The 26,399-nt window shown below is 38.8% G+C and overlaps 1 protein-coding gene across 8 annotated transcripts in view; it reads right to left on the bottom strand.

Moving 5' to 3' along the window:
• obe (activating signal cointegrator 1 complex subunit obelus) overlaps positions 1-26,399 on the bottom strand; it is a 376,654-nt gene that overhangs the window by 315,755 nt on the left and 34,500 nt on the right. For all 8 annotated transcript variants that reach the window (XR_011899335.1, XR_011899334.1, XR_011899333.1 and 5 more), the window contains 5 exons: positions 20,852-20,992; positions 19,089-19,221; positions 9,341-9,497; positions 5,597-5,730; positions 4,504-4,649 (listed from right to left, as the gene is read on the bottom strand). Coding sequence is in view for 5 of the 8 variants with exons in the window: in XM_072297278.1 (XP_072153379.1) it covers positions 4,504-4,649; positions 5,597-5,730; positions 9,341-9,497; positions 19,089-19,221; positions 20,852-20,992 (711 nt within the window). In the remaining 3 variants the exon portion in view is untranslated. The remainder of the gene's footprint in view (positions 1-4,503; positions 4,650-5,596; positions 5,731-9,340; positions 9,498-19,088; positions 19,222-20,851; positions 20,993-26,399) is intronic.

Here is a 26,399-nt window from a genome sequence, read left to right as displayed (position 1 = left end):
TGTTAAAGGGAGTTATTTTTATTCAACTTTATATTTTTATATTTTATTACTACGTACCAAAAATTACTCCATTCAAATTTAAATGTTAAGAATTTCTTTATGGGCAAACATACATAGATTAAGCCGCTTTCACAGGGCAGCCTCTCCCTCTGCGACGCCCAATCACCATTGCCCCCTATCGTCCCAGAGATCATCAGGCAATTGGCTGATCTCCTCCTCTATCCCTTGTCACCAACCTTTGACAGGACCCCTCAGGCCGTTTTGGGCGTACATCCCTGTCTTAGTTGTATTTCTGGAAAGTTGCCCATGCGGTAAAACATTTTTGGTAACATTCACACTCCAAGAAGCTCGACCGCTGGAGCCGAAATTTTCGATCCCGGTAGCCAAACTTCGGTAACATTGTCAAAAACTAGGCATCGCTATACCGGACTTTGAGCAGTTTTACCGAATTATAGCAGCTGGGACCAATCTTGGCCGCAGTTGCATAGCTTTTCAGGATTTAGATACTGTTGAACACCTCTTTTACCAAGGATTCGAAAGTTTTTACTTGATTAAGTTCTTTGCAGTGGTTTTTTCATTTACCCACTTTTGGCTGTAAAGGAATTGTTTGGGTTTGGGTACTTTTAGAAACTTAACTGTATGTTGATACAATGCTTTGAAGTATTGCTTGGCAAGTGTTCTTCAATATGAATTTAGTTTTGAATGATCTGTCCTCCTACACCTGTTTTATTGATACTTTCGGAAAGTTACCTACTTCCAGAATAATCCTTGACATTATGAAATATTTCGCATCGATATCTAGTTTGAAACGGATCATATTTGAGGATCACATTTAAGGATCATCATATTTAGTTTGAAAAGGAAGTTTTTTGCGCCCCTTTGCTCATTCACATGGTATTCTGAAACAGAAGCTGAAAACGATAAAAAAAATGTCAAAAGACCCGTATCCTGGAAAACTTGCAATCTGGATCCGTTATTTTTGATTCGAGCTTCTATCATACAACAAAAAGGCCGAAAGTTAGCCACTAAGTATGTAATGTGCTTTCCGTAGTTTTACCAACTTACAGAACCCAGGACCGAAAATCTCGACTCTTTCTTTTGACTTTTTCAGCGTGAAGATATAGCAGGAAATATGGTTTACCGTGAATTTGGGGTACAATTTCCTATTTATAATTTCCTACATCATTTTGGAACAGTTCATTTATCAGCAATTCAAAAAGCATAGTCTTAATTTTACAGGAAGAAAATTCCATTTATTTAAAGAAGCATCCTAGAAAGGCTCCTTTGGATATGAATGTTAATTGGTCCCTTTCATTCCTTGTTACTTTTGTTCCTTCTGTGCTAATATTAAATTAGTTCTTATAACCCTAAAACTTTCACAAAAAATCGCACAGTTCTTATAATCGGGAAGACCCCATTCTTTAGAAATGAGGAACGTCTAAAAATTTCTATCTTGTTCATTAGCAAAGCAGTGGCCATTTGAGGTTTAAGCTTAGGAATCTGTTTGCAAAAAAAGAGTGTGGATGGGAATGTCGAAAGGAATTCATAACCGATAAAAATAATGAGAGGGCAAAACCATATTGAAATCTTCAAGTCTAGAGAGGGGAGGGGGCTGCCAACTCACGCTTTAATCCTTAGCGATTTACCCTACTTTCTTCTAAAACTCATCCCAGCTACTAAGTATTCCTGGTCCATGTCTGTCCTGACATTCATTTCAATTACTTGCTCAGAATTTTAAAGCCTATCAAGGTGGATTTTAGGCTTCTTAAGGGAGAATGGAAGGCTCTATGGCCTCCTCTTCACCCTCCTACATCTCCCCGTTGAGCCAGGAACAATTTCTTATCTCATATTTCAAATTTCCTACTTAGGCAACCTATCCGCAACCTATTGGCATCTGCCACATAAGGCGTACTAGCCGCTTCAGCTCGCTACGCTCGCTTGCGCCGCTAGCCATGGGCAAGCCCCATGGACCCCCAGTCACTCGCTCCGCGAGTGACTGTTGGCTCGCTTTGCGAGCCGAATTTTGCTACTTTAAGTAATTAGAGGACTTTCTGGTGGCAAAATGATGAATTCAAAAACAAAGAATGAGAAAGTAATAATGATAACCACCTACTTCTAGAAAAAGAAACATCCTTGAAAAATAAAAAACACTCAAGTAAAAGAAAATCAAAACACTTTGTGAAAATTTAACGGTGCGAAAGGGTGAAGATTAATCACTGATTCCCTTGGAAGAATACATAAGCCGCTGTAAAAGTTAATTATTAATAAAACCTGTGCTGCCGTAAAAAGGAAAATTATCTCCTGAAAAACACACATCAAAATTAAGTAATTTTCATGTAAAAAAAAACTAACGACAAAATCAAGAAAGCAAAACTCTAGACGCACTGACAAGAAACATGGACAAACCGAGAACTCATTATGAGCATTGCGACGAAGGAAATGCGTAGCAGGTGGTCCGAGTGAGACGGCATAAGGAAAGGAGGGATACTGCCACAGGACCCATACCAGAGTGGAAGGGTCACACGCGTTAACAGCAGGTAGGGATGGGTTTACGTGGAGAGGGAAACGGAAAATTAGAGGGTGGGAAGTCCCCAACCATATGAGCGGCAAAAACGCAAATATTTCGTCATCAAATCGAGGTAAATTTTGCAACGTCGGTCGTGCAAATCGAAAAACCGAGGGGTGCCTGCATATCTACAGCCTAGGATCTTTCATTTAAGACAAATCCGAGTAAAATCGATCCAGTAGTTTCCGAGATCGAATTAGGACAAACTGTTCAGCGGCAAAACCGCCAATATGTCGTTATCAAATCGAGATAAATTTTCCAACATTGGTTGCGCAAATCGAAAAACCGAGGGGTGCCTGCACATTCGCAGCCTAAAAGCTTTCATTTAAGACAAATCCGAGGAAAATCGGTCCAGTAGTTTCCGAGATCGAATTAGGACAAACTGTCCAAACCGAAGGAGGACAAAAAAAGCCTTAGAATATTGAATATATAGATGAAGCTACTTATGGTCATTTTTCCTCCTCAAAGGCCCATTTTGGCCGCCATGTTGGATTTTGGGGCCCCCTCTCCGACTGGATGATCGTTTCAATGTGAAATTTGAGCTCTACAACTAAAATTACCTATGAAAAGACATCCCACTCAGAGTATTAGGGAAATTTAAAATTTTTCAACCTCCCGGCGGCCATTTTGCGGGGAACCCTGAGCCTCCCTGACGGATCTAAAACAATTTATGACCTCATATTCGTTATTCTCGGCCCAGAAAACCTGAAAGCGGATACGTCATATACAGTTTATAAAGCGTTTTACTGTCATTTTCACACTGAGGGGCCCATTTTGTCCGTCATTTTGGAATTGGGGTCCTCCCTTCGGTTGGAGGATTTTTTAAATGTAAAATTCGGATTCTACGACTAAGATTACCTATGAAACGACATCCCACTCGGGGTATTAGGGAAATTCAAAAATTTTCGACCCCCCCCCTCCCCGGCGCCCCTTTTGGGCATTATCTTGTATAGGGAACACTGGATTGATTTTTGAACTTCACACCATGGAAAATCTGATTCTACGGATCAAGACAAAGAGATTAATGTATAGAACATACTTTTTTCACAATACTGCAGACAATCATCTTTTTTTACACTAGAGACTGTACTAAACTATTACTTGCGTGTGGTCCAGATAAGCAAGGCAAGCACTGTTTGCATAAAGATTTCAGAAGGAAGAAGAAAATTTTACCCATTACTTGTTATTATTATTAATAAAAGATCTTGAATAGGGGGCGCCGGATTGATTTTTGAACTTGACACCATCGAAAATCTGATTCTACTTATCAAGAAAAAGAGATTGATGTATAGAACATACTTTTTTCACAATACTGCAGACAAATGCACATATGCTACCAGACTAATTATGAAATACCTCGGGGTTCTAGATAAGGCAGTAGATTGAATCTGCAGGGCTAACTTCTACACATTTTTATCTACCTTGTTTAAATTTGTCATGGGGTTATCAACCTCTATTTCACTGGTTAATTTGGCTTGAAACTTGAGCCTATCCGCCTGGGCTGCGTATCAACATCGAGGCCTTCTAGTCAAAATTGAATGAATATAAATACAAAGAGTAACGGAATCATTATTTGTTTACAAGTGTGCAAAATTATAAAAATTGAAAATATAAAAAAGAGGCAAGTTTAATTTTATGGAGCACTCATAAACTGATAATTAGTATGAAGAAATAATCTTTTCAATTTTTTCTGCATGAAAAAAGCGTTTTGGTATCTTACTTTTTCCAAAAGCTGTGGCATGATGAAATTTTCAGCTTACAGAATTGCCATGGAAAAGGGACATTTTTTGCAGGGATGAAAGCTTTAAAGAGAGGTCTGCCACATTTTTTTTTCTTTTTTTGTTTAACACTTGGTTCTTTAGCAACCCCACTAGCATAAGAAGGTGTTGGAGAAAAGGACGAAAAAGAGGAAATATGAGAACAGAGGAGATTCTTACTTCATCAAGGGAAGCGATCGAGACAAGTTTACTGCCAACATTGAGCGGGGGCGGTTCGGAGACAGGAATACTAACTTCTTCATACGTTTTGTTATCTTTCCGTGTGACTCCTTCAGGTAGTGTCATTTGTTTGCCTGCTACATAACCTGAATAAAGTCAAGCAATCCCTTTAGTAAACAGGCAAATCAAACTAAGTTTGAATAGATTCGTCACTTATGTCCAGAGATAAAAAGAGCGATTTGGTCTATAGTTCTCTTTCTTTAATCTACCTGATTGGGTACTTTATTCTTAGTCAGACGAATGTGCTAATCTATTTATGATCCACCACCCACATTAGGCTATTTTTCTCAGATATTTAGGTCACACAAAAGCAGGGACTGTAGGAGAGGGACGGGAAAGCTCATGAGCTTTGTAGAATCTTGAATTTGAGGTCCTGAAGCCTTCCCTACTTCATTACGTTGCCTACATGAAACACTGCTTTTACTTTTCAGTATAATCTACTGTCAATTCTGAACACCTCTACTGGTGTGAAATAAGTGCTACGATGCCACTTGGAAGGCAATTTTCTCTAAAATACAGTGCTTTGCATGTTCCTACGAACGATGTGTAACAGGGCTGTTAGTCCTGTTGGCTCCTAAATTAAAGAGAGTTCTTATCACATCAATTGTATTTGGAAGACTTGACTCCGTTAGAATACCATTATCTCTTGAATGAAAGCATATAATGCAATGGTGCACATCTAAAATCACACAAAGTTGTAGTGCAAGCAGTGCAATGTAAAAACACTTTTCACTTATGACGACAAAATTGGAAAACTTCAGTGCAATCCCCTAGAGTAATGGGTAGCCTCAAAGAGTTTAAGTTCTCACTTCTCTGGCAAATGTATTAATGGATTTTCAATAGCAAGAACATGCTTAAAAGCTATGAATTTACGCTATAGGTATTTTGTGGCCAGCTTGATTAATTTTTTAGTGTTTGGGTTGTATAAAATTGGGAAACTCACTCTCAGGGTGATCCCTGTAAGAGGACAAAAGAATGAATTGAAATTAAAAATGAATAGTACATAAGCAGGGGGAAAAAAAAAATTACCAACCTGAACTTTGCTTTGCTTTTGCCAATGAGTCATAAACATTTGGATAAATAACTTCGGCAGTAGGTCTGGCAAACTTTTCACGAAAAGCTACAGTTGAAGCAGAGAAGGCCTCTCCTCTTATTTCCTTTGTATGCCTGGGTAAAAGGGAAAATAAATAAAGGATATTCTTTACATCGCTAATAAAGTTTGATTATAGATAGCTGAAAAATAAACAGTATGAGGGTGATTTCACAATAACAGGACTAACTTAAGTGTGCAACACCTTAAAAATAAAAGGGCACCAATTTTAAACAAATTTTATTGCTTCATTTTAAAGGTCCTTCCTTCCTCCAGCTTTGGCACGAATTAATTTGATTCAGTTCAATATTATAGTGATTGATAAACAAGCCATTGAATCACAGGTATCAGCTCCTTCTGCAGGACTGCTGGAGATCCACGCAAACATGGCAGCACTACCAAATTGTGTCTGTTACGAAACCGACACTTGAAAATGTGAAATAAAAGATAATGAGTCAGTTAAGTCATTTTTTTTTATTGTGTCATTCGAAAGTAGTAAGTGACCGAAGCTTACAGTTTTTTTCCTAAATTTTTTTGATGACTGCAAACGGTAGCAAAGTTTATTCGAAAGTGCCAAAAATTAGGGTGGCGTAAAACGGCGTTTGAACTGCGCGCTCGTAGGTTCCGCATGTACACGTCACGATCAATATGGCGGCGGAATGCGTAGCGGAAGAGTACACGTCGGCGCGGCGACGCGTTGCAGGTATGTTTTTGTTGGTCAATTGGAGGTTATGTCGGTTTCTATGTTTGAGATTCATATCCATTGTTCTCAGTTCTCTAAGCTTTTCAATCAGAATGCGATACAGGTGTATGTAGGATATGAAACATTCACACAGAACTTACTTAACCTCAAACGAGAAATCGTGATGTCAACAACGGCGGCGTGGCGGTAGTAAACAGGTTGGTTTCGTCGCCGCCATCTTCCCGTTTATGACGCGGAGATGCGGAGATTCACGGCGGTCGGTTCAAACACGTTTTCGAGGACCCCTAAAAAGGAAGCGTTATACCTCCGCGGAGACAATTTTTCGTGAAATTTAAACAAGCCCATCGTTCTTCTCGTACCGAAAACTGTAAGATCTGACTATTTGCAGGCAAATCCCTCCCGAGCTTAACTGACTCATTCAACAGATGAGACTTGCCAACTCTTGAAATATGAGGTGAAATAAATGCTGCCTTGAAAGTTTTCTAAACTTTGGGGACTTCCTGTTAGTTTGATAATATTAAATTGAAGATTTTGTGTAGTGTGTAATTAGTGTTACAGGCCTAAAAATCTCTGGTTTTCATAGAAATTAAAGTTTTCATTGTAGAAAAAGCTGACTTATTAGTAATGGTTTGGTAAAAAGATTTCAGCGAACAATTTAATGACAGTTTTGAAACTTCTGCATGGTTCCATCTGGCTAGATAAACACTGCACTTAGTACAACTGCAAAAATACATTGCCAAATGTGGCATTAGTTTTTCTAATGACTTTTCTTGCATAAAAATATAAAATTTTAGTTCAAAATGGCAATTTTCTTGAACATTAGAGTCTCCTTGCGGCAAATATTGCCAAAGAATCAATGATCAGTGTTGATTTACTACCGCAAATTGCTCTTTTGCTTCAGAATCAGGGTTGGCAATGCGTAACTGATCAGACATTTTCGGCCTTGAAAGTCTCGTATTATTAAATACAACAATAATTTATCATACTTTTTAGCATGAATAAGTTCAGGGATATCATTCCTATTGATTTATCAACTTGGTTTTCAATTGTTTTGCCCTAAGTCGTTTATAACCCACAGCCACATTACTATTCCTCTTATCATGAAATCACCCATACAAGCATAAAGTTTTTTTCTTTTTTCTTTTAATATTTATTAGCACATCATTGTACAAACAAATTTAGCACTTTTAATTTACAAATATGGAACGTAAATATCTTATAAGATAGTTAACTATGATAAATGAATGAAGATGAAAAAGATGAGAATAGATGAGAATATGAAAACTTGGATTAAACTTAAGAAAAGGGTTAAGTATCTACAAAGACAATTGCCTAGTTACTTAAAAATAGGCAAATTTTTATTGAGACATAAGAAAACTGTACATACAAAAGATAAGTTAAAAATTAGACCACGCATATACAGAAAATGTCTTTTAATTTCACTCATACGAGTTACTAGCCCTTAGAGTGGAAGATAAGCAAAATTAATCATCAATAAAATCAGTTACCAAGTCAAAAGGTTTTCGCCTTTTGAGCCTGCGAATTACATTTGACTTGACAAGGAGGGAAATAGCCTCAACATTAGGATGAAATCCCAAGCGACGTTCATAATTTTCCGTCAGTTCCTGAATGTAGCTCTTCACTGACACAATGCCTAAGTCCTTGTGGATATCAGAATTTTAGATATACCACTCGGCATTGACCATCTGTCTCAGAGTTACATTCTGGAACGTCTGGATCCGTTTGATGTTGGTATCTGCAGCACATCCCCAAAACATGCAAGCATAACCCTAAACGGGCCTTAAAATACACTTGTACAGGAGAATCTTGGTATCAAGGGAAAGCTTAGAGCTACGCCCCGACAACCAGTACATCCTCTTGCGTCTTAAGTTGTTTGATCTTGGATTTAATGTGCTCTCCCCACCTACGCCTTCTATCCAGGATTGACAAGCATACAGTAGCAACACTGAGAAAACAGTTGTCGACAGATTTATCGAATTTTTGAGTTCAGTACGTCTTGCAAAATTTGACTACCCTGTCTTGAACATTCTCTCAATGAAGGAAAGTTTGAAATGCACTTCAGTAGAATGAAACTCAAGAAGGGAGTTCATCTCATTTTAAGAAGCTTGACAGAAACATTTTTTCACACATAACATATAAATTTTGATGCATTAATATACTTGTCAATATGAGGACTTATATGTAACAACAGCGGTCGCTGACATCCGCCATTTTTAGGGCAAACGGTATTTTCGAATTCTGGAACCCTCAAGAATGCCAGTGCGAAGTTTCAGACTTCCAGGACAATTTTTCGGCGAGATATGAACTCTGAAAACCATGTTATTTCTAAAAACAGCAGATGTGAGAATCCAGTGTTCTCCCCTGCCGGCGCGGCAGGACATGGTAGAGATTCAAATCCACTTGCGATAATTGCCCGTGCACCGACCATGGGCTATAGCTGACACTCAAATTATACCAACGTATCGGGACTGTTTCGCCAGAATAAAATTGTTGATTTTTTAACTGATTATATAATTTGTTCCTTATTTTTGTTCTAGAAGTTACAAACGGTCTGGTTTTTTGTTCAATTGTATTAAATGACTCACCATTGACTTACTTTTGGTTCATTTCAATCATTTCACCAGCCTTAACCCTCCTGAGAATTTTGTTTCATGCTTAAAAAAACGTTTTCAATACAAACAGCGGATGTCACATTTTTTTCAAATCGCTGTTACTCCTTCAATTTTTCACTTACATGGATCGGAAAACGTGTGCTTCTTACAGGAAGGGTTGCTCTTCATGATAATCTTCATAAAAATCCTCTCGGTTCTACGGGTGTTCTCTAAGTGCAAAGCTTCGAAATCTTCAAACGCGATTTTCTCACAATGTGAAAACTCGACATCCGCTATTGTTACAGATAAGTCCCCATATACAGTTGCAATATTTCATTGCATTGTGGCTATTTAAAAATATGAGGAAATCACCTTTTTTTGCTGAACAGGACCACTTCATCGACTTCTTTTTTGCTGAGCAATTTAGAAAGTTTCTTAGCTTCTTTCATTTGAAGTTTTGCAGCAGTTATTTCCTCTTTGGTTTGAAAAGTGAACTGAGAGGGCGGTTTTGAATTTGGAAAATGATCCACTAGCAAAAATTTAATACATAGAATTAGAAAAGTTTTAATTAACCCACGATGCATTTAAATTGAAATTGAGCCTGGTTGACTTAATTAGTGTTGTAACAGGATTTTGGGCACCATAGTAAAATCAACAAAGATTGGCTGGAGGTACATTTCAATTATTAATACTAGACTTAAGACAGGACAAAACGTGAAAAGCCAGCATGCCAACCAGCAGCCCGATTGTTGAAATTTTGTACTTGTCAGGTAGACATATACGACATAGGTTAAAAGGCGGAGCGTGATTGGTCGGCTATGTCTTATCCCTGCTTTGTCATGCCTACGTCGGGTGGAACTCACGACAAGCTAAAGACACCTCCTAAGTTTCCAATAGTATGTTGTCCATTCCATCTGCCAAAGGCTCGATAAAGAAGCGGTAAGACGTAGCCAACCAATATCGTTCCGCCTTTTAACCTATGTCATCTATATCTACCCGACAGACACAAAATTTCAACAATAAGACTACAGACGACGACATCTTAATAATGGCTGCACAGCGGGAATGAATTTTGTAAAGAGAATATTTGGAGTGGAGAAGACTCTTGACATGTACCACAGCCCAAATTATGGGTCTATCTTTTGATAATTCTCACAAATAAATAAATGCTTCATGGCAGTGAGACCTCAGCATCAGCTTTTATGACAGAAAAAGCGTGTTATTGTTGTTGTTTGGTCAAGACAACATGGAGGGATCATAAGATTTCGTATTTTTCTTTGACGCGTTCATAATTTTTCGGGACTAAATCGGGGCTCACTGGGCAGATAGACGATGGAATTCTTGCAAACTTTGGAGCGAAAAGTAAATCCTGAAAAAAGAAGGACTTACAAATGACCTGATGTGGATGGTAGCTTCCAACCCATGGAGTAAAATATCGTCGCTATGTGTTGGAGCGCCGATGAAGTCACTTATTAAGGCTGTTTAGTCCAACACTTCTGAGACTATTGTGCCACAACTAGCACAGCGGTGCAGAATCTTCCAAGCTTCCACATTCTCACGCGCCCGGCCGCCGGCTTTCCACATTTTTCCGGTTGGCTTTTGACGAATTGCCCCTTAATTTCAAAAGTGATGGCTTTTTTCTTTTTTCTTTCTTTTTCTTCCTTTTTTTGGCTTGCTAAAAAAATTTTACGCTCGGAATAAAAAGTTTTACGCGTTTTAGTGCATATGGTATTGAGTTGATCCGAAAGCAAATAAAACCTGCGTTTCATGATGCACACGTGTAATCGGAGCAAATAAAGCTCTCGAGGTCAAGTTTTTATTGACTTCCTACACCTTCCAGGTGGTTTCATAGTTCAGTGTGTGGGTGTGGGGGGGGGGGGGGGGGGACGAAACGTCCTAAAAATATGGAAACATTCCAAAAATGTGGAATGGCTGCCAACATCTGATAAGGCTTTGAACATGTGGAAAAGTCTAAAACTGTAGATAGAGCTATGGAGTCGCGGTTTGAACGAAAATTGTTAAAAAATGCATCTTTGAAAGATATACTTCTATTTTCAATGTACGATTCATAGTGCAATGTATGTGCGTTAGGGGTGATCGAAATTCCCGACTTGAGCGCTATACAATCCGAATAGAGAAAAAAGGTGGCCAAATTGTATGTAGATTACGGGAAAAATTGTCCGCAGCCGTAATTCCAACGGGAACATGGCGCTCAAGCCCTTCGAATATTTGCATCGTTAAAATGCCTAAAAAATCAGGTTTTTTCTCATTCGGGTCGGTGGAAGTGCCCTCAAACACGCAATTGCAGCATCAAGGAAATGTTTACCTACGTATTTTTTCACGAGGAATCGATTTTACTGGTTTTTAAAACGATATATCGTTGTATTTAATCGATATATTGATTTTTCACCTGATTTCTGAGAAAAATTTGGTAATTTTTAACATTAACTGCATCAAATTCTATTAATTAGTGATACAAAGGCAAAAGTTTTAATGCATAAGTAAACTAGTGCTCACATAAACTTTTATACACAAGTCACTTACCCTCAAAGCAGCGTAATTCTTCAGTTTGGGTACTAGATGATGGCCGGAATGCCGGGATTCTCGGCGTCGCGTCGCAGCGATCGCGTTTCATGGCTCATCAGTCGAAAAAAACATTTTTTTCGGAATCTGACGCCGGGTATCTAGTGAGGGTGAGTTGCCTTTTGGCATCAAATGACTTGAGGAAAAAATCCTGGCTCCATAGGACAACATTTTCATCGAAAACATGAGGTTCGAACTTCCAAAATCTCAAATTTTCGTTTTTACCGTGTTTTTTTTCTAAGATAATTTCTGGATGATAGAAAAGACACAACTGACACGTACCATACGTGTTTTCGTAGATAATTTGAGTCAAGGAATCGATTTTTGTGGTTGAAAAATTAAGATATCGATTTAAAATATCGTTTCTTGCGATACTTCGTCCGAAAAAATCGATTTTTTTGTGTATATCCCAAGAAATTTTGATTCATCCATGCGAGCCTTTGATAAATCGACATTTTGACTTCAAAAATAGATTCCTCGTGAAAATATACAAGGGAGAACGGGGTTACACCTGCTTAAAATACGTAGAAATTTTGACAACTAAGGTACAATTCATAAAAGTTTAAAAAAAAAAATCCTCAAAATAGGAGTTTTTGCTGTTTTTTAGTCCAAATACATCTCAATTCAGTCCTAAAATAACTTCATTTCCCTTGATGATACAGAAATTTCAGCGCCTTGTTAAAAGATAGATCATTAAAAGAAGTATTTCGTCAGCCTTGTTTCAATTCTGTAAGTCAAACAGAACTGGAGATATGCCCGTTTCTGTGAAGGCCGATTTTATCGAAGTTCACCTGAGAACCTCAACACAACTCTACAAGACCGCCATGGATACCAGGATGGTCAAAAAAAGTTTAAAAATGGTTATTGCACTGGAAAAAAAACACATTGGATCTAGAGTCCAGACTCTTGAAAACATTGACAAGAAAAAGGACTCTTGATTCCAGCAGATTTAAGCTTAAATCGAGAACCAAGCCTCTTAATTTGAGCGGATTTCCTGATTGAATTGCGGAATCTGATTGAATTGCAGAATCTGATTGAATCAAGAGTCCTTTTTCTTGTCAATGTTTTCAAGAGTCTGGACTCTAAATCCAATGTGTGCATCCATTTGGATAGCTTAAGAAGTAACCTAATTATAAAAAAAAGTCAGGGTCGGTCAAGCTAGAGTCGCTGGATGATTTCGCGTGGAATGACCCATCAGCGAATTCAGTTTGAAAACTAGTATGAATTGTACCTTAATTGTCAACATTTCTACGTACTTTGATCAGGTGTAACCACGGTAGGTACTCTTTGTATTTTTTTTACGAGGAATCTATTTTTGAAGTCCAAATGTCGATTTATCAAAGGCTCGCATGGATGACTCAAAATTTCTTGGGATATACACAAAAAAATCGATTTTTCGGACGAAGTATCGCAAGAAACGATATTTTAAATCGATATCTTAATTTTTCAACCACAAAAATCGATTCCTTGACTCAAATTATCTACGAAAACACGTACGGTACGTGTCAGTTGTGTCTTTTCTATCATCCAGAAATTATCTTAGAAAAAAAACACGGTAAAAACGAAAATTTGAGATTTTGGAAGTTCGAACCTCATGTTTTCGATGAAAATGTTGTCCTATGGAGCCAGGATTTTTTTCTCAAGTCATTTGATGCCAAAAGGCAAGTAGTTTACTTATGCATTAAATTTTTTGCCTTTGTATCACTAATTAATAGAATTTGATGCAGTTAATGTTAAAAATTACCAAATTTTTCTCAGAAATCGGGTGAAAAATCAATATATCGATTAAATACAACGATATATCGTTTTAAAAACCAGTAAAATCGATTCCTCGTGAAAAATTACGTAGGAAAACATTTCCTTGATGCTGCAATTGCGTGTTTGAGGGCACTTCCACCGACCCGAATGAGAAAAAACCTGATTTTTTAGGCATTTTAACGATGCAAATATTCGAAGGGCTTGAGCGCCATGTTCCCGTTGGAATTACGGCTGCGGACAATTTTTCCCGTAATCTACATGCAATTTGGCCACCTTTTTTCTCTATTCGGATTGTATAGCGCTCAAGTCGGGAATTTCGATCACCCCTAATGTGCGTCCTTTGCACTAATTAAGCGACATACTGTACACAAGCACCAAACTTACGCATGCTCAAAAGTTTGCGTCTGTTACAACGCATTATTATGAATAGACCTGGTTATACTATAACGTTAAAAAACCGTTGGAATGTATAAATACATGAAAAGAGAAATTTTCATAGTTAAATATTGGCTATATGTAGGTAAGTCAAGTCAAAAAGAAACCAATTCAAAGTTAATCCACTAAATCAAATATTCAACAGTTTACTTGAAAGTTTAGAGCCTCAAAATGTTTATTAGACTTTTTTTTTTATTTCTGTATGGTTTTGTTGACTTTGACTGTGCCTTGTACGAGATCATGAAAATGGAGCTCTTGTTTGTATCAGGAATTGGCGATTTAAGTACTGATTCTTTTGTAAAACTTCGCATGAGACACAATGGTTTCACTGGTTTTCTCTGAAAGATACCCCTAAACTAAAAAAAAAACTCTAAAAGATGAAAAGTTTGCATCCTTTCTCGAAGTTACAAATAAACAGAGAACTCTGGAAGTCTGCAATGACCTCTAGGTCATTTTTCAGGGCTCTAATTTAACAGATATCCGCCTCAATGTGTACCTTCGCTAAAGAATGCCCAGTAATGCCAGACCTCTCCACGACCAACATCATAGCCTTCTTTTCAACATCATGAATTTGCCGTTTTCATTTTCAGACTTTCACCCAGCCCCATGGTCATTTACTTCCGATTAATTTGAGGTAAGAAAAGTAGTTAAGTCCTAAAGTTGTTAATGATCAGGCTGAACGCAAAATTAAAGTGATTTCTGAGTCCAACAGGAAGGTAACATTGGAAGACAGTGAAGCTCTAGCATGTGTCAGGAGTTAGGAATTGAAATACTGATTGCTATGTAAACTTTCGCGAAAAGCACGATGATTTCAACGGTTTCCTCCAAAACTGAGAAAAGCTCTCAAAAATGGAGGGAGATGACAAATTTCTGAGGCCATATTCGGGATTTCAGCTCAAAAATACATAAGAATCGATGTATCACACACGTGGAAAATTTTTCTGATTTTCCTGGAAGTAGGAACAGTCCGGAAAAGCTTGTGGCCTGGAAAAATCAGACCTCCTAGGAAACGGGGGTTTGTCTGTCAGAGATTAGTGAAGGTCCAATTTAGGTTCGGTGGCTTCTAATACAGCAGAAAAAACCTGAACAGAATCTCAGTAAATTTCTAAAACTCCTTTGAACGGGAAAATTATTGCGAAAATACCTTAAAAATACGTTTTCTGAGGAAAAGCAACTTTTCCGGGAAAACGATGGGTGAAAGGAGAAATCTAAAGTCATACTCGGATTCAGCAGGTCACAATACATCGATGTATCAGACATCAGACCCATTTTTAAAATGTATTTAAATACACTTTGCAGGGTTGCCAGCCAAATTATTTGTTTCCATTCCCTGACTTTTCCCTGACTTTCCAATATTTTTTCCTGACTTTTAAGTATGGATCTGACGCAGTCTGTTAAAGTGAAAATGAGAGCTTTTTTCGACTATTTAAATTTTCAGCAGTTAGTTAACATGCACATTTGCAACGCAAGGGCTAGGTACAGAAAACTGCTTGGTTAGGGTGTATTTCAAAAAATATTTTTGGCGATTAAGATTGGACCTTGAGGTTTCAGAAGATGTTTTCCAATTATCACGAGCAGCAATGAAGGATTAAGGTGCGGGAAGGACACTTTTCAGAATCAGTGATTCAGAATTTCCTTTGACAATTCCATCCCTCTCAAGGCAAAGAAATGCTAGTGGCATGAAGACAATTTTACTGAATGTGCTTTATAATTTAATAATATTGTTAACAAAAATTTTAAGTAAAATGACTAAGTGACTTTCTTACAAAAAAATAAATTGTTGATAGAGATCCTGAAAAACTGCAATGGAGAGGTTATGTGAACAAACGTAAACACACGCGCACACACACACCCTCACACGCGCGTGCAGGTCCGACGCGACGCGATGGTCGGAATGTCGGAATGCCGGTAGTTCCTCGCGAAGCCGAGCGAGAGCGCCACCATCCTCCGCAATCGAACGCAGTAGTCAGTTGATCCCGCAACGCGAGCCCGAGACCGCCCGCGCCTAATTCCACGAAAAATCAGAAAAATCTCTGACCAACACCGAAATTCCCTGACTTTCCCTGACTTTTCCCGGTTGACTTTTTTCCCCTGACTGTTCCCGGTTGCTGGCAACCCTGACTTTGAGTCCAGGAAAGCTTTAACACGATTTTAGGCTCAGAAAAATCGGCCTTCCCAGAATAGAGGGTGATAAAAAAAAACCGAGGTCATGTTCGGATTTAGCAGCTCAAATTACATAAGAATCGCTCTACCGAGGGTGCAGGAAAAGGAGGAGTATCGTTTTGGGCCTTTTCCGGCCCCACCTGGATTTTGCTGAATGTTTCATATTTTCAAAGTACTAGTTCTAGGTAGACTTTATGCCAAATATTACACCGAACGGAGCCCATGCAAAGGTGCAACAACGCCTCAAACCCAGAACCTCGGCATCGAAAAATAGTTATTTTCGTCGACTTTTTCGACTGTTATAACTCTTTCAGCAGATGATTCCTACGTATTTTTTTGCGTACTTTCCGTTTCTGGCCTTTTCATAGGCCTCCGATAAATTTTAAGGGGCCTTATGGCCCATTGTTGCCATTTTTGGCCCATTTTTAGGGTTTTTTTTCAATTTTACTCACGCAGAAATCAATTCAAACCAAGAACCGTGTACGTTTTTGAAAAGAACGCAAAAAAATGAATAAAAAATGTTCAGTGAAACTTTTCCCTACGTTGCCAAATTTTCGAGAAAATTCGTCCCTAAGAGCCAATAATGGCAAAAATTCGAAAAATTGCCACGCTTAAGGTTCAAGAAAGTGGAGTACAACTTCTATATTGACGCACGTAACAGCTCTTACCTATATATACAACATATCAAAAAATTATAGTTGTACCTGGATTCCCACGATGTGAAAATTGACCGGGATGTCGATTTTAGCGGCCTTTCTCTACTTGAAGGTAGCTCTTTTGAATGTTTCTCGACCTTAGTCACCCTCTATGGGTGAGTACTATACGTATTTTTCTACGTCCCTTTCATATCTGGCCATAAAAATGGCTTCATGTGAATTTTAAAAGGCGTAACGGTCCATTGTTGCCAATTTTCACCATTTTTTAGGGGTTTTTTCAAGTTTACATGTGTAAAACTTAATTTAATCTAAAAACCGTGTACATTTTCGGAAAGAACGTAAAAAAATACAAAAATTGAGATTTGTAACTTTTCCCTACGTTGCCAAGTTATCGAGAAAAATCGTCCTGAAGCGCCATAAATGCCAAAAATTGGATTAATCATCACGTCCAAGATTCCAGGAAGTGAATATTTAGTTTTATTTCACTACAAATAACGTATCGGAAATGGAAAATTGCAGTGCGTCTCACGGAACATGTAATGGCTCAGATGAACGTGACAAAACGGACCCTCAAGGTGGTTTTACCGTATCCTTCACTCCAGCTCACCTCTTTATTCCTGTAACCTCGGGATAATCCTTGGTTCTCAAGATGCTTGCTACAGGCCAAATATACCAAACAACAGAAACTGCGTGGGGAAAGTGTCCCACGATCCGCATGAAAGTCATAATTCACTTTCTAGAACCCTCGACGTGATGATTAATCCAATTTTTGGCATTTTTGGCGCTTCAGGACGATTTTTCTCGATAACTTGGCAACGTAGGGAAAAGTTACAAATCACAATTTATGTATTTTTTTACGTTCTTTCCGAAAATGTACACGGTTATTAGATTAAATTAAGTTTTACACATGTAAACTTGAAAAAACCCCTAAAAAATGGTGAAAATTGGCAACAATGGACCGTTACGCCTCTTAAAATTCACATGAAGCCATTTTTATGGCCAGATATGAAAAGGACGTAGAAAAATACATATAGTACTCACCCATAGAGGGTGACTAAGGTCGAGAAACATTCAAAAGAGCTACCTTCAAGTAGAGAAAGGCCGCTAAAATCGACATCCCGGTCAATTTTCACATCGTGGGAATCCAGGTACAACTATAATTTTTTGATATGTTGTATATATAGGTAAGAGCTGTTACGTGCGTCAATATAAAAGTTGTACTCCACTTTCTTGAACCTTAAGCGTGGCAATTTTTCGAATTTTTGCCATTATTGGCTCTTAGGGACGATTTTTCTCGAAAATTTGGCAACGTAGGGAAAAGTTTCACTGAACATTTTTTATTCATTTTTTTGCGTTCTTTTCAAAAACGTACACGGTTCTTGGTTTGAATTGATTTCTGCGTGAGTAAAATTGAAAAAAAACCCTAAAAATGGGCCAAAAATGGCAACAATGGGCCATAAGGCCCCTTAAAATTTATCGGAGGCCTATGAAAAGGCCAGAAACGGAAAGTACGCAAAAAAATACGTAGGAATCATCTGCTGAAAGAGTTATAACAGTCGAAAAAGTCGACGAAAATAACTATTTTTCGATGCCGAGGTTCTGGGTTTGAGGCGTTGTTGCACCTTCGCATGGGCTCCGTTCGGTGTAATATTTGGCATAAAGTCTACCTAGAACTAGTACTTTGAAAATATGAAACATTCAGCAAAATCCAGGTGGGGCCGGAAAAGGCCTAAAACGATACTCCTCCTTTATAAGAATAAATTACATGCACAACAAATATGCGACAAATTTGCTCATTTTCCCGGGAAAAGTCGCTTTTCCGGAAAGCTGAGGAGCTAGGAAAAAAGAAGGTAATTTTTGGACTCCGCGGCTCAAAACGCATCGGAAAAGTCTCATCTCATAGCTGAAAAAAATTTCATCTACATTCTGCAGGGGGTAACAATTGAAAAAAAATACCAAAAATAGCCATTTTCCCTAGAAAAATCAGCTATTCCGGAAAATTGGAGGGTGATGGAAAAAACGGAATTTTATTCGAATTCAGCGCCTGAAAACACATACGGTTCACCTCATCATATCCGGGAGACATTTTCTTCATTTTTTTTTGTTCAACATTGTTATCGAATGAACCTGCAATTTTCTGATGAAGATATGCGCTTCCCGTATTTTACATGAAATCCAACCACCTCTAAGCCATTTTTTTGCGATAAGCGATAGACACAGTAGCTCATTTGCTGATGGCACTCCATGAAAATTTGGAGAGGAGGTGAGTTCAGAAAAATCCACTTTTCTAAAGTTCTATTGAACCAAATTTAAAAATCTATAATGTGTTGAAAAGCCGAGAGTAGTGGTTCAACGCTTTTTACAGATTTTTTTGTCTATCTTCATTTAGGAGATATTAAATAGGTTAACTTACTTTCTGGACGATCCTCGTATACCTCCTAGGTCTGATTTTGTTAATGAAGGGTACTTTATGAAAACTGTTGGATAAGGTATGCGAACATGATTTGAGCACAAAAATGACTTACCACGATTATTCAGTGCCACATTCATTTGATTACACTCATATTCTTCCACTTTACAATTATTAACAATATCATTTCGATGTTCTAAAAGACAGCTCACCAGTTCAAAATGATCAAAACCTATTAGATCGAAGAGCTGCCAAGCAAAAAAAAAAAAGAAAGAGAGAAAAAAAAACATGTTAGAATGCAGTTAGGGGAGCTGAACAACGTAGCACATACATGAGACTGAAAGGGGTACTTTTTTTACCAAAAAACAATTCACTGGATTGACAGTTTATGTAAGATCACATCAATTTTTTTGCCAGCGATCAATACTGGGTCATATCATGTCAACAAGACTATTCCTGGAACTCAACTATCACCAATTTTGTTCAAATATCGTGTACTGAGCGATTGATTATTTTAAGAAATTAATTTTAAGTGTTTTTCCCTCCTGTGCTCTATCCGCAAGATATTTGTGTTTCAAAATAAGATGGATTTTAGCCATTTCTAGAAAAGCTCCTTGGACTGTTTTCTTGAAAAATTGCGGCCAAAATGGGTTTCATTTCGAAGAATCCATGAAATAATGACATTTACGGAGACATTTTCCCTGTACAAAAATTATCATTGATATGATGAGGGGCACTTTGACATTTCATCCAAAATCGACCGCTTCTTCATGATAACTCACAGCTCTGAAGTAAAAACCGACGGCATAAGTTCGCAATCACATATCTCGTTTACAGTGTCTGAAAATCTACACCTCTATGTTTTTCTTTTTTAAGGAGAACAAATCGACATTGTTCCTTCAAGTTTATGCAGAATTTTCTTCGCACAGAGAAAAAAAATCATGGCACTTTAAAGAATTGCAGTTGAGTAATTTTTCATTTAGAAAATAAAGTGTGACAGGAAGTCTAAACAAGTTATGTGATTGCCGACTTACACCGTTGATAAGCAACACTCTAGGGCCCTTTATAGTGCTAAGAAAACCAATTAGTGGGTCATCAGACCAACATCAAACGACCTTTACACTTTTAGAATCATTTCCCTGGCTAATCTTTGGTACTTTTGAGGCATAGAGGGTCTAGTTTTAAAAAAACATGTACGTGGCTCTAACTGCGATGCGCTCAAGTAAAGATTCATAATTAAAAAAAAAAAAAACCTGAAAAATTAAGCTAAACGGTAATGTAGCTTCGCGTCCATGATATTGGACTCCATGCTCAGCTATGTAATGTTCGGTTGCTTACAAAGTCCAAGATCTTGGACTCCATGCTCACTTTAATGAGCTTGTTAACCTGTTTCTAATTCTTGCATTTTCAGAAACTACAATGTCTTCTGATCATGCAGTAATTTTTTCAGATTTTTCCGAGCCGTTTATGGAGTCCAATATCTTGGACACCATGCTACATAATCAAGATAAACTACTGGTTTGATTTTTCTTTCTTTCCTTCTTTCAAGTTTTAAAGCTTAACTTGGTAGGACCTTCTACAGTGAATCTGTTGCAAGGAAAATGGATTAACTTCATTAAATTGAAAGTTATGGGCACTTGAAAATGTTCGACTTGCTCCCCCCAGTCCTTGAGGTCTAGGTCAGAGACCTGACCATTTTCAGACCCCTTAAGTGATCCATTGTTAGCTCTGAGCGTTTGGTGCTAATTAGTAGGGGGGCCCGACATTGTCAATTTTGCAACGTGTCTTTTCCTGAAGTATTCCACCGTTGTTTCACGCTTTCAGATTCGGGGGTTACGAATTGTTCATAGAGACTTTGTTGAAACCACCTGTAAATACCTCATTCTGAAGTTCATCATTTGAGTGATTTGATTCTAAAGTGGCACTGACTGAGACAATAAAATCTTCCATAGACATGTCGGTTGGAGTTTGACCTTGAAAGCTCTTCCTGATTTCATTTGCCAGCCACTCTTTAGAATACTGAAAAGAAGACCAACATCATGACTAGGTTTGAAAATTAGGTACAGAGGGAGGTTGCGATTCGGCCCCTCCCCCTTCACGGAATCGGGAATTTTTTTTATGTATGTGGCAGTTGACAATGCACATCTTACAGAAATAGTCGGGTTTTTCCGATTCTCACATTTGTTGACTTTGAGACAGGGGCCCAAATACGGCTCTGAAGCCGAAAATAGCTAAAAATTCTCGTTATTCACGGTTCTACCTCAAAATTCGACCTGGGTCCATATGTGACAGATTAGGAGCTTCGAATATGTTGTGAGGGACACCTAAAGACATAACATACGAGAATATCATCACCTGTCACCTTTGGGCCCAAGTTCAAAATCGAACTTTTCTGACGTATCCGCTTTAAATAGCTGAAAATCCATGTTTTCCTTGGTTCTACTTCAGACTTCAATCTTGACATAAAAGATGACTGTGGACCATATTCTCGTATGTTACGTGTCTAGGTGTCCCTCAAAACATATTCGAAGCTCATGACCCGCTATCTTTTGGTCATGCTCGAAATCTAAGGTACAGCTGCGACAGCATGGATTTTCAGCTATTTTGGGCTGAAAAGTTTGACATAGAGCTTGAGCCCATAGACGACGATTGCTTATATCCTCGTATGTTACGGCTTGAGGTGCCCTTCACAACAGATCTGAAGCTCATGATCCGTCCCCTCTGGACCCAGATCGACATCTGAGGTAGAACCGCAAGAAACGCGAATTTTTAGCTAATTTGGACTCTAGAGCCAAGTTTAAGCCCCTGTTTAGAAGCCAAAAAATGTGAGTATTTACAAAACCCGACTATTTCTGTAAAATATGCATCGTAAACTGCCAAATATAAAACAATACCCCAATCTCGTGGAGGGGCCGATTTCAGCCCCAATCGCAACCTCTCCTTTCAGAGTGAATTTTTATTTTTTACAAGATTAAAATCCTAATTTTCAGTACATGGCTGGCATTGAACAGACAAATACTCTTGAGGAGGGGAAAATATTAATCCGTTTTCAATACTTCTCACTGCACCGGTCACTGTCTTTGGCAATTCCATTTGCCATTTAGTCATTCTTCACAGATGTTCCTCTGCGAACTGGATGAAGGAATTTGGGAATCTGATTCCTAGAAGCTAAGTTAGGATTAATTAATTTGGTCCCTCTCAAGAGGACTCAAGCAACAGAAATGAGAATTTGAGAAAAGCTGTGAAAACCGTTATAGTTGACCAGCTTGAATCTTTAAGCTATGGAAACTAAATGTTTACGAGCATTAAAATTTAGAATCGACTTGTAGTCATTTTGGAAATTATCTTATGATTTGAATAGAAAGAGAGGAAAAATGTATTGGTACTTGAGTCTTTGAAAGGATCAACTGCGAAATTTCAACATTATTCCCCCATATACATGGGGAGACTACCGATTGTCCTTCTCAGATTGGGCTCAAAGGTAGGAAGTTAGAAAAGGAAAATATAAGAACCTGTATTTTTTTCTTCTTTTGTTTTCTTTTTTTGGCGCCAATGCTCAGCCGTCTTTGAGTTATGAATTTTTAAAAATGCTGCTTTTTCGCACCAGCCATGCACTCAAGTTTAGCCTACTGTGCACGCACCTTTTAATACGATCTGAGTGACCTAAAGGTTGAATGGGCTGGTTGACCTAGTGGCAGTGCTCTCGTCTCCGATGCCCAGGATCCGGAGTTCGTCACTGGCCCGGGTAATTATTTATTATAACGGATTAATTAGTTTTTTAATCGCTCAATCACAGCATATTGTAAGTCACTTTGTAAACATTATGATTCTAATTATTTTATTGAAGTCCTTTTCGATAAACAAATAATCCATGTCGTAGGCTGGAACTATTACTTTTTGTTAAAACTATGTTGTTAAACGTCAACTGCTTTCGGCCCACACGAGGCTGGCAAGATTTCCTCGAAATTTAAAAAAAAAAATCAATTTCTCCGAAATAAATCTTTGCTTCAAAACAGCGTTTTCGGTCAAGTTTCCGAATTTTTAAAAACTACTTCCGCGTCTTATACGCTCAAATGTGTAATTTATATCAAAACTATTATATTCTAAGTCATTTATCTTGAGTTTTTACGACGATAGAAATATTTCTTCTAACTTTAAAAAATCAGTCAACTCGCTGAAATGTATCCAATTTGCGCCTGAATGGCGTTTTCGGTCAAATTTCCTAATTTTTAAAATATACTTGCGCATCTTGCACAGCAAAACGTTCATCGTGTATCAAAAGTTGTGTGCTAGGAGGCTATCATCTCAAATTTTCGGGGTTCTAAGCGTGACTGCTTCGTTCCTAAAAAAAATCATCAAATCGTCAAAAATCTCAATTATCCGTCGATCGCAAAGACGCCGATTTTGGCCCCCCCTGGATTTGACCCAAACTTTACTCAGATGTTGTACTAAGTGTCTCCAATGCTTGGGCAAAATTTCAGCCCCCTCGGATAATTAGGGGGAGGGCGGGGTCAGGTGGGCAAAGTTGCAATTTTTTAAAACAGTAAAAATCGATATCTCGCGAACGCTTTGAGTGTAAGTGTTGCGGTATGCGCTAAAAAAAGTTAAAAAATATTCTCTGCAAGAATATTAATGCTGTTTGCACGGTTGCGTAATTTATCGTAGTCATAAATCGATTTTTTCGATTTTGAAGGTTCGACTTTTTTTTATTTTTTGTCTCTCCTCTCCAGGCGATCGTTGCTGCGTGAATAAAAACCTGTTGAGGTGATTCTCCATGAAATTCTGCATCTACCACACTCTGATTGACACAAGGGGAACGATTTTTTCTACAGTTAAAGCGATTTTTCTGCGCGTTACCGGTCACACGCGGGCGGCATATCGGCGGCGCTCCATCCCGCGCGGCATATCGGCGGCGCTCCATCCCGCGCGGGCGAGGCAGAGGTTGTGTCATCGCTAGGGCCTTCTATTCAAGCCTTAGGCTGTAATTATCGATATTTTCTCCTCCCCCCTTCCCCTCCAATAAATATTTTTTTTTATACTTCGCTATACAGACTACCCGTACCAGGTTATTTTCTCGGTTGGTTTAGGTAGTACGAAGTGGAGGACCGCGGGGTTGAATAGGGAATGGACCCCAAGGAATCCGAATTTCATCATCTCGAAACCCCCCATGCCCCCCTTGGAGGGTAAAGGAGGTCCACGATCCCAAAAGTCGGGGTCCCCGATAGAATTGCGATTTTATTGCATTAAAATTGGAAAGAACGAAAAATGTCAGGTGAAATTGACCCCTTAGAATCCCAGATCGGATCACTTAACGCCCCAAAATGGTCAAAATATTTATTGGAGGGGAAGGGGGGAGGATAAATATTTTTTTTTATACTTCGCTATACAGACTACCCGTACCAGGTTATTTTCTCGGTTGGTTTAGGTAGTACGAAGTGGAGGACCGCGGGGTTGAATAGGGAATGGACCCCAAGGAATCCGAATTTCATCATCCCGAAATCCCCCATTGCCTCCTCGGGGTGGTAAAGAAGGGTCACGATCCCAAAAGGCGGGATTCATTGTGGCCTCCCTTTTACCCCCCAAGGTAGGCTAGGGGGGATTCGAGACCATGCAAATTGGATTCCTTGGGGTCGATTACCTGGGAAATCACCTTTTACCGGATAATCTACGTCAATTTTTGACCAGAGGGTTAAGGAGGAGGCCACTGTCCCCAACTTTAAGAGACCATTTTGGGGCGTTAAGTGATCCGATCTGGGATTCTTAGGGGTCAATTTCACCTGACATTTTTCGTTCTTTCCAATTTTAATGCAATAAAATCGCAATTCTATCGGGGACCCCGACTTTTGGGATCGTGGACCCCCTTTACCCTCCAAGGGGGGCATGGGGGGTTTCGAGATGATGAAATTCGGATTCCTTGGGGTCCATTCCCTATTCAACCCCGCGGTCCTCCACTTCGTACTACCTAAACCAACCGAGAAAATAACCTGGTACGGGTAGTCTGTATAGCGAAGTATAAAAAAAAAAATATTTATTGGTGGGGAAGGGGGGAGGAGAAAATATCGATAATTACAGCCTAAGGCTTGAATAGAAGGCCCTAGCGATGACACAACCTCTGCCTCGCCCGCGCGGTATGGAGCGCCGCCGATATGCCGCCAACGTGTGACCGGGAACGCGCAGAAAAATCGCTTTAACTGTAGAAAAAATCGTTCCCCTTATGTCAATCAGAGTGTGGTAGATGCAGAATTTCATGGAGAATCACCTCAACAGGTTTTTATTCACGCAGCAACGATCGCCTGGAGAGGAGAGACAAAAAATAAAAAAAAGTCGAACCTTCAAAATCGAAAAAATCGATTTATGACTACGATAAATTACGCAACCGTGCAAACAGCATTAATATTCTTGCAGAGAATATTTTTTAACGTTTTTTAGCGCATACTGCAACACTTACACTCAAAGCGTTCGCGAGATATCGATTTTTACTGTTTTAAAAAATTGCAACTTTGCCCACCTGACCCTGCCCTCCCCCTAATTATCCGAGGGGGCTAAAATTTTGCCCAAGCATCGGAGACACTTAGTACAACATCTGAGCAAAGTTTGGGTCAAATCCGGGGGGCGGGGGAGGGGGGGGGGCAAAATCGGCGTTTTTAGAACGACCTCTTTTACAATTGTGCGATGCGGCAGCGCTTAAACATTTTACAATTTACGTACTTCCGGCAACATTGCAACGGTCATAAATGAGCTTGGTGTATGGAAATCATGGGGATACGTCAGTTCCAAGACGTGAAGTTGAAATCAAACGGCGCTAACTCATTTTTTAGGGGGGAAAACGTGATTTTTTTGTAAAATCCGAAACTTAAGGTGGACCGTGCCAACAGAAGGAGGTAAAATTTCGGAAAAAGAAAAAACACGGGTCCGTTTATATTACGAGAGGCAACTTTTCTGACATAGCCGTCAAGCGATTTCGAAAAAAAGTGTTTTTCACTCCACCCTAGGGCGCCCTTCATAGGCGTAAAATGCGCTTTATCTCTCCGACCGTTCGTTCGATTATCAAACGTTTGGTCTCGTTTGAAAGCTACTAGTAAGGTCATTTAAAGAAATGTGCATTTTTATCTTTATCTTTAAGGAGAGGGTTTATTCATTTAGGCGAAAAGTGTACTTAGCCCGGAATGTACGAAACTTAGTGGGCTAGTAGTAATAGTAGAAAGAGGCTTAGCTCTAGTTGGGTTTTTGCAAGAACCTCAGGGAAACAGCGTTGCCATTTTTGAGGGTCGTAACCTTCAAACATCCATAACTTTTGCAAAAATGCAGTTACAGAGCTTGTACTTTTACCAAAAAACGCAAAAAATTACGCTCTACCGACTTAAGCAGAGGAAGTTAAATTGGACTCAAATTCATGGACTAGAAGATTCATTTCTGGCATTCTTCC

The sequence above is a fragment of the Bemisia tabaci genome, chromosome 2 (assembly GCF_918797505.1).
Source record: "Bemisia tabaci chromosome 2, PGI_BMITA_v3".
NCBI classification, from domain to species: domain Eukaryota; kingdom Metazoa; phylum Arthropoda; class Insecta; order Hemiptera; family Aleyrodidae; genus Bemisia; species Bemisia tabaci.
The sequence above is the reverse complement of the archived record's forward strand: the minus strand, read 5'-3'. Positions and strand labels throughout refer to the sequence as shown.